Here is a 17032-nt window from a genome sequence, read left to right as displayed (position 1 = left end):
ATGATTTGAAAAAAAAAATAGATATAATTTAGAAGAGATCGACTTTAGTGATAAGGTCGTCTTTAGCTGATCTTTCATCCACAAGTCTGACAAACCTTTTGTCAAAACAGTTAGCGGCTTGCACATTTTGGTCCTTCGAGCCCTGATTCGCCACCTAATAATCAAATTTTCATCATCACTTACGCATACTGGTTGGTCCTTCGAGCCGGATAGCTAACGTACTTCACCTGGTACCTTACCTACTAATTAAGAAAGGTTTTTCACCTCTGCACATATGCGCTCCAGCTCCCCCATCCAGGAGTCCATGACGTGGCAGTTCTGCAGCACCACCCAGCCGCCCGTCTGGATCGCCTGCGCTATCATGCGGGCTGCTATCGGACCCTGGGTAACAATCATAACATACCTTTGACATTACCTATAATAATATTTGACATTATCATAAATTTCATCCATTCTCATATTATATGTTTGCCTTTTAGCAACTGTACTACTATACTTACTGTACTGACTTGCATTGCAGATGTGTTGATACATATTATTATTCAAGACTGTTGGCTCTGTCTACCCCTCAAGGGATATAGACGTGACTATATGTATGTATGTGTTGGTAGGTACATAACTACTGTCAATCTGTATGTTTTTCTGAAATAACCTTATGAGTTATGAGCCTAGAAGATACCTGAACCACTTTTCATACACTACCCAATGCGAACGAGTTCATGTATGTTTTAAACCCACTGTATTTAATACTAAGGTAGAGACGCCGTGAGAATCCCACCTCGGCCATGTACCAATGACTATTTTCGAAAGTTATGTACTTACATTAGTTTGAATACTAACCGATGATCGATCCAATATAGGTTAGAATTACCTGCAAAGTTTGCGGAGGTCAGTCGGGAGTCGCTTCGTGTAAAAACCTAACTCATCCAATCCAGGGTCCATAGTCAAAGGCATACCTCATCTCCAGAGAGCTAAAGATACAACCTGGACTAAAAACCAGAAGGAAAATATCAAGCTGACCAAAAAAATAAAAGAGACAATGTACAACAAAAAAAAATCCACCTGTCCCTGTCCCAGAGAGATGGTCTCAAAGCTGATGACCTTCTTCTCCATGGAGAACTTGACCAGCCCGGACATGGGGTCGGAGCCGGCGGACAGGATGAAGATGAGCGGGGAGGTGCAGCTGCTGTCGTTGTAAGACTGCTCCAGGTCAAATGGGGGTGGTTCGATGTAGGACTGGCCCATTTGCTCCACTACATACTGTTGGACCAGGGGTATCAACTTGTCTGGGCGGATGCATCTGTTAATTAAGTAAATAAATAAATATGTACGGGACAAATGACACAGATTAAGTCAGCCTCGAAGTAAGTTCGAGACTTGTGTTACGAGATACTAACCCAACGATACTATATTTTATAATAAATACTTACCTATATAGATAAACATCCAAGACCCAGGCCAATCCGAGAAAGTTCGTTTCTCATCATGCACTGGCCGGGAATCGAAACTGGGACCCTCGGTGTCACAATAAGAGGAATTAACCATATCAGAGGAAAAAGTTAAGGTCAGTCGTGGTCCAATTCTTTATTATATTGGTGCCGGGACCACATGGCACGATCCATTACATTTCTCCATACATACATACATACATATGGTCACGTCTATATCCCTTGCGGGGTAGACAGAGCCAACAGTCTTGCAAAGACTGAATGGCCACGTTCAGCTATTTGGCTTAATGATAGAATTGAGATTCAAACAGGTTGCTAACCCATCGCCTAATAAAGTTAGCCCTTAGTCGCCTTTTACATTTCTCGATTTACAATTATCTAACCTCAATATGATCAGCTTGGGTATGCCCCTGATGGTGTCGTACGGCGCTGGGAGGGGGCTCTCATGGGGCGCCGCCAGGTCATAGAACGCTTTCCAAACGCTCACATTCCTCTCGAAGTCCTCCTTGAAGTTGCGTAATCTGTCAAAAAAAAAAATAAGGAAATGTCTGGTGAATTGTGCAAGGCAAACCCCTTTTTAGTTATTATTTATATTAAGACACCTTTTGGTTTCAGCGTTGGCTGTGTAGCATATTGTTTACAGCCAGCATTATGCTGAGGGGGTACCCTTTCGGGAGCACCATATATCATGTCTATTTTTGTACATATTCTTGTTTGTTTTTTTTTTGTTATAGTGTTTGATTTGTTGATAAACATAAATAAAAAAGAATAGGACCACTCCATCTCTTTCCTATGGATGTCGTAGAAGGCGACTAAGGGACGGCCTTATAAACTGGGTATGGTAGGCGATGGGCTAGCAACCTGTCGCTATTTGCATCACAATTCTATCATTAAGCCAAACAGCCGAACGTGGCCTATCTATTTAAACATACATAAATACATATAATTACATCTATATCCGCTGCGGGGCAGACAGAGCCAACAGACATCAAAGAAAGCCAAGATCATACAGATACAGATATAATTAAATCATCATCATTTTCGCTATTAATCCTGTTGTGTCTTTCCCTCTTAAACGCATGTTGATAACAATAAAATTCAAAAAAAAAATTAAAATTCTAATAGTTTACTCATTATTATAGGATACTTCATATCGCTTAATAATTGTCAAAACGTATGGTTTAACAACATTGGTTGACGTCAAATAAATTACTTTAAACTGAGTTCACTGCCGCTTCCAAGGCGTCAGTGCAGAAGAAGCGGTAACAAACTGCACTGCAGCATTTAAACTTAGAATAGAATGTGGACGAGAGAATACTGCTATATAATAGTTACCCGTTCAGGTTGCTGGCCCTCACTATCTCCGACCAGGACTTCTCCGTGAGCCAGGCGGGCGCGGGGTTCTCGTAGGGGTTGTCCAGGGCCACTCCGCCGGTCAGGAGGAAGGCCACCTGCTCATCATCTATCAGACCCTGGTAACACAGTAAATAATACATACATACATAAATATGATCACGTCTATATCCCTAGCGGGGTAGATAGAGCCACCAGTCTTGAAAAGACTGATAGGCCACGCTCAGCTGTTTGGCTTTGTGAAAGAATTGAGATTAAAATAGTGACAGGTTGCTAGCCCATCGCCTAAAAGAGGAATCCCAAGTTTGTAAGCATATCCCTTAGTCGCCTTTTACGACATCCGTGGGAAAGAGATGGAGTGGTTCTATTCTTTTTTGTAATGGTGCCAGGAACCACACGGCAATAAATAATAGTTATACATAAATAAATATACACGGGACAGATTGAGTTAGCCTCGAAGTAAGTTCGAGACTTGTGTTACGGAATACTAAATCAACGATTCTATATTCTACAATAACTACTTATATATATCTATAAATATGCAAGACGCTGGACAATCACAAAAACTTCGCTTTTCATCATGCACTGGCCGGGATTCGAACCCAAGACCACCGGTGTCACAGTAACCATATCCAAGGGAAAAGTCAAGGTCAGTCGTGGTCACAATTCTGTTTTTTTAGTCTCAGGGTGCAATTAAATCCCAATTCCCCATAAAAAAGAGGAGCGAATGCCGTGTTATGTAGATGGCCTTGTTAACAGTCAATTCTACCTAGGTTTATACACACAAATTTTAGTTACAAAAATCTAAATGTGCAGGTTTTGTCTATTACTTCCTTGACTGTACGAAGCAGTTTTTATTCTACTTGATTTTAGACTAGATTGTATAAGAGCGGGAATTTAAGTTAGGTGCCGTGTGATATCTGGCACTTTAAAATAGGACCACTCCATCTCTTTCTCAATAATGTCGTAAAAGGCGCCTCAGGGATAGGCTAATAAACTTGGGATTCTTTTTGTAGTCGATGGGCTAACAACTTGTCACTATTTGAATCTCAATTCCAACATTAAACCACACAGCTGAACGTGGCCCATCAGTCTTATCAAGACTGTTGGCTATATCTACCCCGCTAGGGTATATACGTGATTATCTTGCATGAAGAGAGTTATGAATGTGGATGAAGCGAAGGAAGTATCCAGAGATCGTGGCAAGTGGAAAGAGGTAGTCTCTGCCTACCCCTCCGGGAAAGAGGCGTGATTTTATGTATGTATGTAGGTATCTATATATTTAAGTTAAGGCCAGAGCTAACAGCTTAAACTTAACAGCTAGCTTTGCTTAGTTGTAAAATTAATTCTCACCTGAGGTCTCAGTATGCCTAATGTAAGAACGAGAGAGAATATAAGCTTATCCTTCTCGAACAAACTCCTGCACACGTTCTCGTATATGCTTTTAGTGAAGTACGCGTTGAGGCCGCTCAGACGCTCATCAAGGTTATCGCTTTTCGGAGAGTTCACTATTGCTTGGTTATAGAGGTTGATGAACCTGGGATGACAAAAAAAGAGGCCATGTTCAATTTGGAGATCCTTATTAAGTCAAATCTAGGTTGATTTGTACAAGAGACGGGCTTAGGAATGAAGAAAATGAATAATTGTTTATTAAAAACGTATTTTTGTCCGATAAATGCTATTAGACACTGGACGAGTTTTTGACGAAAGAAATATTGTCATTTAAATTATTTTTATTGCTACATATAGTTCGAAAACTATTCATTCTAAGGTTAGCTCTGAATAAACACAAATTAGTTTTGAAACTACCAAACTATCAAGATATGCTTAGGAAACGAATATTCATCGTTAACTTGCCGTGTGTGAATACTAAGTTTGCCCATCGGTTTAGCCCGTTCATTTCGAACTTTGTATATAACAAAATAGCGCGTCTTACGAACATCAGAAGCTCGAGCATTTTTAAATGTAAGCACCAAATTAAATCGCTCCTAATTAAATGGGATTATATTGATACTGAACAGTTTTTACAAATTCCAGTCTAATTTACTGTCAGGTCCTGCGAAGCATCTTCACTTGTAATTTATATATTTGTTTTCTTTTTTCACCTTTTTTCCTTTAAACAAACGATATCTATGTAATTTAGAAGTTTGATTAATGTCTTGTATAGCATGTAACTATTAACTCCTGTAAACTTATTGTCGGCTACTTTTAACGTTATATATATGTTCTATAACATTGGTTACCATAGGACAGGCATGTTGCCTAGTGTGGGACCAATTGTATAACCAATTGTAGCAAACCTAAATGTTAATAAAAATAAATTTCATTTCATTTCATTTCATTTCAATTTCATATCTTTTCATTATTAAATACATCTAGAATAGAATAGATTTATTTTCAAAATTGGATACAAGGTATCACTTATTTGACGACATATCACTTTAATCTAATTATAACTACTACCACTTCCAAAGCGCATGTGTAGAAGAAGCGACGGAACAAACAACAATGCATTTTCACCGGACGTCAATCCTATAATTAGACATCATCTAATATTTTTTTTATTTATTCATCTCTGATGAAGGCAGGATCTGATAAATGGACTAGCCCTGTAGAATGTTAGGTACCAGTTCAAAGAGTACTGGTAGGTACATGGGTTAATGTTGGACAAGTCGGAGATGCAAAAGAACAGCACGGAGCTGAGTTTGGACACCGGCACGTAACACTACACGCTGCATGATGGTTCCAAACTCTATAGACCAAACACAGGTTCAACCAAATTTAGAACTCAATCAACAAGAAAGAGGTAGATGTTACCAGTCCAAAGAATACTTACTGGCACTAAGTTATCATATGGACAGCTTTTGAAATGAGCATCAGATCAGATCTAGCGTCTAGTGGTGGTGTAATATGGGGTCGATTTTGGACAAGTTGGAGATGCTCGGATCTCGATGGACTGCACTTTAGATGATGAGAGGATCTGATTGGCAGATTCATTTCAAGCAGCCATGTTTAATCATCTTTTAGTAGACTTCCCATCTAGCTTCGACGATAGAATGAGTCAAACAAAACTGGTCTTGGTCAATTGTTCTTGGTCAATTGTTCTTGATCTTGGTCAATCATAGCCAATGTGAAGATGGTAAGTAAGCGCAGATAAAGTACCCCTCGTGCTTTAATGGATGCTGCACTTTATGAAGGCAGCATAGCAGCTTGCATGAAGAGAGTTATGAATGTGGATGAAGCGAAGGAAGTATGCAGAGATCGTGGCAAGAGGTAGTCTCTGCCCACCCCTTCGGGAAAGAGGCGTGATTTTATGTATGTATGAAGGCAGCAGTAAATTCAATAGTAGCAAGCCGAGGAAAATACGTACGTCACGATGGAGAGCATCTCTGCTGGAAACAGGATCTGGACAGATATTTGGACTAGTCTTTAACAATGTGACGTACCAGTTCAAAGAGTACTGGTACATGGGGTCGATGTTGGACAAGTCGGAGATGCAGAAGAACAGCACGGAGCTGTGCTTGGACACCGGCACGTAGAGCAGCCGCGCCTCGTCTATCTCCTTCTCTGTCACCGCGGCCGCCGCCTGCTTGGCTTCTATCTCGATGGAGAGCACTTTGGACGATGAGAGGATCAGATTGGCAGATTCATTTCTAGGGAATTATACTCACCGTGTTAACAAGCAGCCATGGTTAATCATCTTTAAGTAGTCTTCCTGTCTAGCTTCGACGATAGAAAGAGACAAACAAAACTGGTCTTGGTCAATTGTTCTTGGTCAATTGTTCTTGGTCAATTGTTCTTGATCTTGGTCAATCATAGCCAATGTGAAGATGGTAAGTAAGCGCAGATAAAGTACTCTTAGTGCTTTAATGGATACAGCACTTTATGAAGGCAGCACAGCAGCTTGCATGAAGAGAGTTATGAATGTGGATGAAGCGAAGGAAGTGTGCAGAGATCGTGGCAAGTGGAAAGAGGTAGTTTATGCCTACCCCTCCGGGAAAGAGGCGTGATTTTATGTATGTATGTATGAAGGCAGCAGTAAATTCAATAGTAGCAAGCCGAGGAAAATACGTACGTCACGATGGAGAGCATCTCTGCTGGAAACAGGATCTGGACAGATATTTGGACTAATCTTTAAGAATGTGACGTACCAGTTCAAAGAGTACTGGTACATGGGGTCGATGTTGGACAAGTCGGAGATGCAGAAGAACAGCACGGAGCTGTGCTTGGACACCGGCACGTAGAGCAGCCGCGCCTCGTCTATCTCCTTCTCTGTCACCGCGGCCGCCGCCTGCTTGGCTTCTATCTCGATGGAGAGCACTTTGGACGATGAGAGGATCACATTGGCAGATTCGTCCTCCAGGATGTTGCCGGCCGACGAGAGGACCTGAGAAGTTAGAAGAATAATTTCAGAAGTGTTTCATCGTCGCGCGTTCCCAAACGCATATACCCCTTAGAAGCGTGGTGTTCACCGTGTGGTTCCCGGCACCAATACAAAAAAGAATAGGACTACTCCATCTCTTTCCCATGGATGTCGTAAAAGGCGACTAAGGGATAGGCTTACAAACGTGGAATTCTTTTTTAGGCGATGGGTTAGCAACCTGTCAATATTTGAATCTTAATTCTATCATTAAGCCAAATAGCTGAGCGTGGTCATTCAGTCTTTTCATGACTTTTGGCTTTGTCTACCGTGCAAGAGAGATAGACGTGATGATATGTATGTATGTTTGCTTTCCTATTTCTACAAGTTAGATCGTGGGCCAAAATATTTCTGAATATATGTATATACTTTCCTTGATAGGGTCTAATTGTCCATTCCATTACTAAGCCAACCACCTAAGCGTGGCCTTCGAGTCTTATGAATATAGACTCTACTTAACCTGTAAGAGACTTGAAATGCGCTTGTTTTGAGTTCAATACAAAAAATATATAAATGTGTCAAAGTAATGTTACCTCCAAAATCTTGTCCTCGATTTCCTTCAAAGTCCTCTTGTTATTGGCGCCCTCCACGATGAGCTGGTTCTTCTTCAGCTCCAACTCCGGCCTGTCCTGGGCTACCACGATGCCCAACAGCTGGTCTTGCAGCCCTTGGGGTGTTATCATGAAGTTGAGCATTGTCACCTGTGGGATTTGAATAAGTGTTATTTCCATAACCAATGTAGCGGGAGTAATAGTTCCTACGAGTTCGACCGCCACAAAGGGAAGATCTTCCGCCAGGTTAGGTGTGACGCCTGGGGAACCGCGCGACAGACGATGTTGTGACGGAGGCTGTATATGTATATGCTTCGATCCGTGAAATCTTGCTTGCGCGATTTAGCATTCACGTTGTATTGGTTATACCTATACTGCCATTGATTTATTGCCAGAGAAAAGACAGTTCACTTTTCGGGACATTATGACTTTTTTTCTCGATTCTCGATATTGGTGGATTTAGGTACCCTGAAAGACACAAGTCAATAAAGATTCTCATGTGAAGATCTTACCTTGACAGCTATCTCGGGCAGGTAGTGGGGGTTGCTGAGCCTGGTGGTGATGTAGAAGCGGAAGTCGTGGTTGTACTCCAGTATGTTGTCGCCGAAGCGCAGGCAGTCCATACCACCTGACCTGGGTGGAGCGAACGTTACAATAAAGAAATATATACGGGACAAATTACACAGACTGAGTTAGTCTCGAAGTAAGTTCGGGACTTGTGTTACGAGATACTAACTCAACGATACTGTATTTTATAATAAATACTTAGTTATATAGATTAACATCCAAGACCCAGGCCAATCCGAGAAAGTTTGTTTCTTATCATGCCCAGGATGGGATTCGAAGCCGGGACCTCAAGCCTCGGGAGGACCTCGGGAGGACAAGCATACTTTCACTACTACCGTACTACAAAGGTTATCCTATGCGAGCTTATGATTTTATCCTAAAATCCTGGAAATTCTTGATAATAAATCAATCAATAATTGAATTCTATAATCCAAAATAATCTTCAACCAGTGCCGTGTGGTTCTCATCACCAATTGAAAAAAGAATAGGACCACTCCATCTCTTTTCCATGGATGTCGTAAAAGGCCAGTAAGGGATAGGATTATATACTTGAGATTCCTATTTTATGCGACGAGCTATCACTATTGGAATCTCAATTCTATCATGAATCTCAATTCTACCAAACAGCTGAACGTGGCCTTTCAGTCTTTTGATGACTGATGGCGCTGTCTACCTCGCATAAAGACGTGATTATGTGTTATGTTTATATATATTATATGTCTCCAATTGACAACTTCGGCAACTGCTTCTTCAAAGTAACTACTTCATCTGTAACCAAATACATACATACATACCTACATAAAATCCCGCATCTTTCCCGGAGGGGTAGGCAGAGACTACCTCCTTCCACTTGCCACGATCTCTGCATACTTCCTTCGCTACATCCACATTCATAACTCTCTTCGTGCAAGCTCGGCTGTTTCGGGTACTCTTGACCTGACCCTTTACCAGGACGTCCTTAATTTGATTAAATACCTGAATATATTCCTCAGCAGTACCGGCTCCAGCACAGCGTCGACTGTCTCCCGTATGTTCTCCAATATACACACAATCACGTCTATATCTCTTGCGGGGTACACAGAGCCGACAGTCTTAAAAAGACTAACAGGCCACGTTCGGCTGCTTGGCTTAATGATACGAGTAGAATTGAGATTCAAATAGTGACATGTTACTAGTCTGTCGCCTAAAGGAAGAATCCCAAGTTTATAAGCCTATCCCTTAGTCGCCTTTTACGACATCCACGGGAAAGAGATGGAGTGGTCCTATTCTTTTTCCTATTGGTACCGGGAACCACACGGCACAAGGTGTCCCTTATCTTCTTCTTCTTCTTATATATAAAATTCTCGTGTAACAATGTTTGTCTCCGTACTCCTCCGTAACGGCTTGACCGATTCTTATGAAATTTTGTGAGCATATTGGGTAGGTCTGAGAATCGGCTAACATCTATTTTTCGTACCTCTTATTGATAAGGGTTGTCCACCCTTAACATTTTTTTTAACTAGACATAACTTAAAAAATATTTTTATGGCAAAACAACGTTTGCCGGGGCAGCTAGTATAATAAAAATATGTCTTCCACGAAGACGTATTTGATCAGATACCTGAACACATTCCTCAGCAGCACCGGTTCCAGCACCGCGTCGACTGTCTCCCGTATGTTCTCCAGTATGACCGGCAGCCCCATCTGTATGGCGTTCTCCAGCACCCTGACGTAGTTGGAGTCAGTCAGCTTGATCACCTTCAGCTGATTCTCGCGCTCCATATTCTTCACCCATTTGTTAGCTTGTTCTGTATTGAAATTGTATGAGAAGAATGATATGAGAATAACATTACTATACCTTAAATTACCTCATCACATTGATGGCCTCTGTGGCGCAGCGGTAGCACGCTTGTCTGTGACACCGGAGGTCCCGGGTTCCCGGCCAAGGCATGATGAGAAAAGAACTTTTTCTGATTGGCCTGGGTCTTGGATGTTTATCTACTTAAAGTATTTATTATAAAATATAGTATCGTTGAGCTAGTATTTCGTAACACAAGTTTCGAACTTATTACTTCGAGGCTAACTCAATCTGTGTAATTTGTCCCGTATATATTTATATGACCATACATTCATTACCTTAACATAAAGATAATTTTTTTGTTACGATTTTATTTGCAAGTTTATTCTACATAAATGTATCTACAACTCTATGCCATCATTGTAGGCATAGGTCCTGGTTGCTTTACCAGAGGGATGGAGCATTAGGGTCCACCTTACCAGGATCTAGCAAGTGGCAAAACAGGCATATAATCTCATATACATATAAAATTCTCGTGTCACAATGTTCGTTCCCGTACTCCTCCGAAACGGTTTGACCGATTCTCATGAGATTTTGTGAGCATATTGAGCAAGTTTGAGAATCGGCCAACATCTATTTTTCAAACCCCTCAGTGATAAGGGTTGTCCACCTTTAACATTTTTTTAAACTAGAAATTACTTAAAAATTATTTATATGGCAAAATAACGCTTGACGGGACAGCTAGTAATAAATAAAAATAGGGTGTCTTATTAGCCTGGCTTTCGAAATTCTATTTACTCATTCACTCTATTTAGCCATTGGTTTAACTTGAGTAGAAGTGCTTATTTTAAATGTAATGTAAGCACTGAAACTAATGTACAAGTACAAATAACTCAGAAAAAGAGCAATTTTTACATGGTCTTGGTAAGATTTGAACTTGTGACTCCACCGCCTTTTAACCCACGGCACACGACATCTAAATCTTAACTGCCATGCTCGAGGAATGTCCGTTCACAACAAATATATAGTGATTCTCACACTGATTTGCCGTGTGGTTCCCGGCACAAATACAAAAAAGAATAGGACCACTCCATCTCTTTCCCATGGATGTCGTAAAAGGCGACTAAGGGATAGGCTTACATACTTGGGATTCTTTTCTAGGCGATGATTTCTAGCAATCTGTCACTATTTGAACCTCAATTCAATCATTAAGCCAAATAGCTGAACGTGGTCATTCAGTCTTTTCAAGACTGTTGGCTCTGTCTACCCCGCATGGGATATAGGCGTGACCATATGTATGTATGATTCTCACCTTGTGGGTCGATCATGAGCGGCCACCTCCTGGACTTCTCCACGATGATGCCGTTCTCGATGGAGAAGGCGTCCACGGGCAGCCCGGCGATGTTCCACGCTCGGATCACCACGGGCTCGCCCAGGGTCGTTATCAGGGAGAACACTTCTGAGCACGGGATGTCTGATCACAAATAGAGGGTAGTCATGAAAAATTTATCTATACTAATCTATACTTCTTCACAAATAGAGGGTAGAAATTAGAAATTCATCTTTACCTACTATAATATTATAAAGCTGAAGAGTTTGTTTGTTTGAACGCGCTAATCTCAAGAACTACTGGTTCGAATTGAAAAAATATTTTTGTGTTGAATAGACCATTTATCGAGGAAGGCTTTAGTCTATATAACATCACGCTGCAACTATAAGGAGCGAAGAAATAATGGAAAATGTGAAAAAAGAAACGGGGTAAATTATTCATCCTTGGGGGCTTCAATGATGCCCAAAATAAGTATTCCACGCGGACGAAGTCGTGGGCACAGCTAGTCTAATATTTAGCATTTGTTTTGCTACAAGACTTTATATAAGACTTTATGACATATCACACCAGTCCACCATATGATGGTTTCTGGAGTTTGATTAACACATACCTATTGATGAAAAATAATCACGTCTATATCCCTTGCGGGGTAGACAGAGCCGACAGTCTTAAAAAGACTAATAAACCACGTTCGGCTGCTTGGCTTAATGATAGAATTGAGATTCAAATAGTGACAGGTTGCTAGCCTATCGCCTAAAAGAAGAATACCAAGTTTATAAGCCTATCCCTTAGTCGCCTTTTACGACATCCACGGGAAAGAGATGGAGTGGTCATCCACGAAGATGTATATATGGAAAGTTGAACGCAGCATATATACGAGTATGTTACATTATATGTGACCCACAAATTTAAGTCACTATCGAGAGATCTTTATTATAAAATAAATATAAATATGGGAATTTTCATATCTAGCTACATACCGTCCCTCGTGTGTCATATGTATATAGTTCATAATACATACATACATACCTATGGTCTCGTCTATATCCCTTGCGGGGTAGACAGAGCTAACAGTCTTGAAAAGACTGAATGGCCACGTTCAGCTATTTGGCTTAATGATAGAATTGAGATTCAAATAGTGACAGGTTGCTAGCCCATCGCCTAAAAAAGAATTAAGAAAGTTTGTAAGCCTATTCCTTAGTCGCCTTTTACGACATCCATGGGAAACAGATGGAGTGGTCCTATTCTTTTTTGTATTGGTACCGGGAACCACACGGCACAACGGCTTCATATATATAAGTAAACCCAACCATCGCCCGCCGCCCAATAAAGAGAAACAACATTTAATGAGCGAACTGGTCGCCGGCGACTTCCGTCGCGTGCTGTAAACAAAACATTTTTCACCGGGCCACATCACAACACAATACGCAATCATCTCCACGTGAGTCATCATCATTGTCCTCGCTCGGCGCCGGCTATAGGGCTGGCCACGTATATAATTTTCATTTTTCTTATTCAAATCTATACTAATATTATAAAGCTAAAGAGTTTGTTTGTTTGTTTGAACGCGCTAATCTCAAGAACTACTGGTTCGAATTGAAAAAATATTTTTGTGTTGAATAGACCATTTATCGAGGAAGGCTTTAGTCTATATAACATCACGCTGCAACTATAAGGAGCGAAGAAATAATGGAAAATGTGAAAAAAGAAACGGGGTAAATTATTCATCCTTGGGGGCTTCAATGATGCCCAAAATAAGTATTCCACGCGGACGAAGTCGTGGGCACAGCTAGTCTAATATTTAGCATTTGTTTTGCTACAAGACTTTATATAAGACTTTATGACATATCACACCAGTCCACCATATGATGGTTTCTGGAGTTTGATTAACACATACCTATTGATGAAAAATAATCACGTCTATATCCCTTGCGGGGTAGACAGAGCCGACAGTCTTAAAAAGACTAATAAACCACGTTCGGCTGCTTGGCTTAATGATAGAATTGAGATTCAAATAGTGACAGGTTGCTAGCCTATCGCCTAAAAGAAGAATACCAAGTTTATAAGCCTATCCCTTAGTCGCCTTTTACGACATCCACGGGAAAGAGATGGAGTGGTCATCCACGAAGATGTATATATGGAAAGTTGAACGCAGCATATATACGAGTATGTTACATTATATGTGACCCACAAATTTAAGTCACTATCGAGAGATCTTTATTATAAAATAAATATAAATATGGGAATTTTCATATCTAGCTACATACCGTCCCTCGTGTGTCATATGTATATAGTTCATAATACATACATACATACCTATGGTCTCGTCTATATCCCTTGCGGGGTAGACAGAGCTAACAGTCTTGAAAAGACTGAATGGCCACGTTCAGCTATTTGGCTTAATGATAGAATTGAGATTCAAATAGTGACAGGTTGCTAGCCCATCGCCTAAAAAAGAATTAAGAAAGTTTGTAAGCCTATTCCTTAGTCGCCTTTTACGACATCCATGGGAAACAGATGGAGTGGTCCTATTCTTTTTTGTATTGGTACCGGGAACCACACGGCACTGTCGGGAACCACACGGCATAGTTCATACTGATCGCTAGTAAGAAGATAAATTAGAAACACTTACTCAGATTGCTAGTCCGAGTATTCCAAAGCAGCAGCACCTCTCTCCTGTAGTTGACGGTGTAAGGACCGAGGTAAGCGATGAAGCCTGCTGACAGGAGCACGTCACCTGTAATTTTATAGTGAAGCTGCATTAAGGACGTCCTGGTAAAGGGTCAGGTCAAGAGTACCCGAAACCGCCGAGCTTATACATACATACATTCATAGGGTCACGTCAATATCCCATGCGGGGTAGACAGAGCCAACAGTCTTGAAGACTAAATGGCCACGTTCAGCTATTTGGCTTAATGATAGAATTGAGATTCAAATAGTGACAGGTTGCTAGCCCATCGCCTAAAAGAAGAATCCCAAGTTTATAAGCCTTTCCCTTAGTCGCCTTTTACGACATCCATGGGAAAGAGATGGAGTGGTCCTATTCTGTTTTGTATTGGTGCCGGGAACCACACGGCACAGCTTATGAATGTGGATAAAGCGAAGGAAGTGTGCAGAGATCGTGGCAAGTGGAAAGAGGTAGTCTCTGCCTACCCCTCCGGGAAAGAGGCGTGATTTTTATATATATATGTAAGCTCCATTAACTTCCTACCTGTTGTGTACATGTTACGTCGTCTCTAAGTAAGAGAGGGGATCCGTAAGTTCAGGTAGTTCATTCATTTACGGGATGCATTTTACGGGACATATTACACAGATTGAGTTAGCCTCCAAGTAAGTTCGAGACTTGTGTTACGAGATACTAACTCAACGATACTATACATATTTTACAATAAATACTTTTAAACATCCAAGACCCAGGCCAATCAAAAAAAAATATTTTCTCATCATGCCTTGGCCGGGATTCGAACCCGGGACCTACGGTGACACAGACTACTACTACCGCTGCGCCACAGAAGCCGTCAAATTCATTAATGGGTCTGTTCGAGTTGGGATCACGGTAGTTCCACTAGGCGAAAGGGTCCCTTTTCAAAGTGTCACCAACCATGGCTTAGTTCATGAGGGACTTAGGTACTCGTATACATCTAGTGCTCTCGAAATTAACTATTAGGTATATAAAACCAAGGCCAAAAATTCCTATCATGGATAATACAGTCAGCTAAGTAGAACCTACACCTTTTTAAACCAACTAGAGAAGGTGGAGGGAAGTGACGAAGCTCGTGCTGTAAAAAGGCCATCGTAGGAAGCTGTCTAGAGAGTCCACTGTGTCTTCTCCACCCTGAGACCATCGATCGCACATCAACACATCTCAACGCAATACGTAATCTCATCTTAAGGTTGTAGGTGACCTACCTACCTTGCATGTGTATATATATATATCAATTACACATTTTACTATTTTATTTATACACGTTTATATTTTACAATTCAAACCTTAACAAATTTTATATTTACAATTTATTTATTTACAATATATACACTTTCCTAATTCTAAATATTAATAATGTTTACACTTTATATTTACAATCTAAATTCTAATATACATGATATCAATATTGAATATCGTATCGGATGTGCCGTGTACCAGTCAGTTGTAGTCGCGGTCTTATGGAAACGCGTATTATCCCCGTAGATCAAAACCGGTTTCGCTGGGCGTTGCGCGAGCGCATTCCTCGGCCGCCGTCGCTGACCATCGGCCAGTCGAGATCATATCCTGACGCGAAGCTCACGTCGCTTGTACATTCACTGCTAACGCTTTGTTTACATTATTACGCACGTACGCAATTTGCTGAACTATCTTATCTATAGCTTCTCTTCCGAACTTTTCTTTCTATCTGTGCTGTGATCTTTCATTTCTATCTTGCTATTCACTGTGCTTTTATCTTGCCTTCTGTTAAATAAACTTTTGAAACATTTCCGTGAGTTAAGTGAGTTAAGTTCTATTCTATTCTATTCTATTCTATTCTATTCTATTCTATTCTAAGTATAATTTAATATTGTGAAGTTGACGTTGTTGAAGAAAATGCTGCAGTGCAGTTTGTTACCGCTTCTTCTGCACTGACGCCTTGGAAGCGGCAGTAAACTTAGTTTTTAAGTAATATATTTGACGTCAACCAAGTTGTTAAACCATACGACAATTATTAAGCGATATAATAATATCCTATAATAATGAATAAAAAATTTTGAATTTTGAATTTTTTTGAGTGATTTATTTGCTACCTACACCGGACGCACAATTACAATTAAGGTAACTCCTATCTTTTGGCTATACCTAAAAGGTCAATAATGTCGGCTTTTGCTGCTGTTTTAATAATTGTGAATTTTCTGTAATAGGCTATTACACTCTTTTTTGAAAACTGTTTTAAATCAATCCTGAGACTGTGTTATACCTATAGAATTTTTATTAAAATTTTTTGAAGCCGAAAAGTGCTCTAAAAACGATTTATTATTTATGATTTTGTATTTTCGCGCGAAAACGCCATCCGCCATGCTGTTTTGACTCGTGACGTCATACTTTTAGTAAACAATACGGCTCTACGTAAGACTAAAGTAAAAAGATTTTTGTAATAATGAATTACAATACATATTGTTGGTGTCTTGTTCCTGAATGCAAGAATACAAGTATAAAAACACCAGAAAAATTGTGGATTCCACTGCCAAGTGATATTAAAATGAGAAACACTTGGTTGAAATTAGCAAGAAGAGTCTTCCGGACCTGATTACAAAAAATAGGTTATGTTGGATTGGTTGTGTAATAATTTACCTATTATAATTGTGTATTGTAAGAGAATGTTTAATACAATAAATACTTACATCGCTGTTTTAACATTTCTTAACTCAGCAGAACAGAAATCGGGATTGGACGCAAAAAATTTCGCCACCATCAACGTATTAATCCTCGGTAGATTTATATTGTCTGCTTTCACAAAACCGTCTTCCATGATTCTATTAAATTATTAAAGAGTAAAAACCCAAAAACGTGATAGAAATTTTAAAATTTCAAAATAAACAGATCCTGACATCATCAAT

The 17032-nt window shown here is 40.2% G+C and overlaps 1 protein-coding gene across 1 annotated transcript in view; it reads right to left on the bottom strand.

Annotated features, from left to right (window-relative positions):
• LOC106132871 (dynein axonemal heavy chain 3) overlaps window positions 1-17032 on the bottom strand; it is an 84183-nt gene that overhangs the window by 13565 nt on the left and 53586 nt on the right. The window contains exons 57-67 of the mRNA XM_060946926.1: window positions 14079-14183; window positions 11429-11590; window positions 9940-10126; window positions 8285-8405; window positions 7755-7922; window positions 6953-7188; window positions 4155-4338; window positions 2784-2920; window positions 1832-1969; window positions 1063-1300; window positions 265-381 (exon numbers count right to left, since the gene is read on the bottom strand). Of these exons, the coding sequence (XP_060802909.1) occupies window positions 265-381; window positions 1063-1300; window positions 1832-1969; window positions 2784-2920; window positions 4155-4338; window positions 6953-7188; window positions 7755-7922; window positions 8285-8405; window positions 9940-10126; window positions 11429-11590; window positions 14079-14183 (1793 nt within the window). The remainder of the gene's footprint in view (window positions 1-264; window positions 382-1062; window positions 1301-1831; window positions 1970-2783; window positions 2921-4154; window positions 4339-6952; window positions 7189-7754; window positions 7923-8284; window positions 8406-9939; window positions 10127-11428; window positions 11591-14078; window positions 14184-17032) is intronic.

The sequence above is a fragment of the Amyelois transitella genome, chromosome 12 (assembly GCF_032362555.1).
Source record: "Amyelois transitella isolate CPQ chromosome 12, ilAmyTran1.1, whole genome shotgun sequence".
In the NCBI taxonomy this organism is placed as follows: domain Eukaryota; kingdom Metazoa; phylum Arthropoda; class Insecta; order Lepidoptera; family Pyralidae; genus Amyelois; species Amyelois transitella.
The sequence above is the reverse complement of the archived record's forward strand: the minus strand, read 5'-3'. Positions and strand labels throughout refer to the sequence as shown.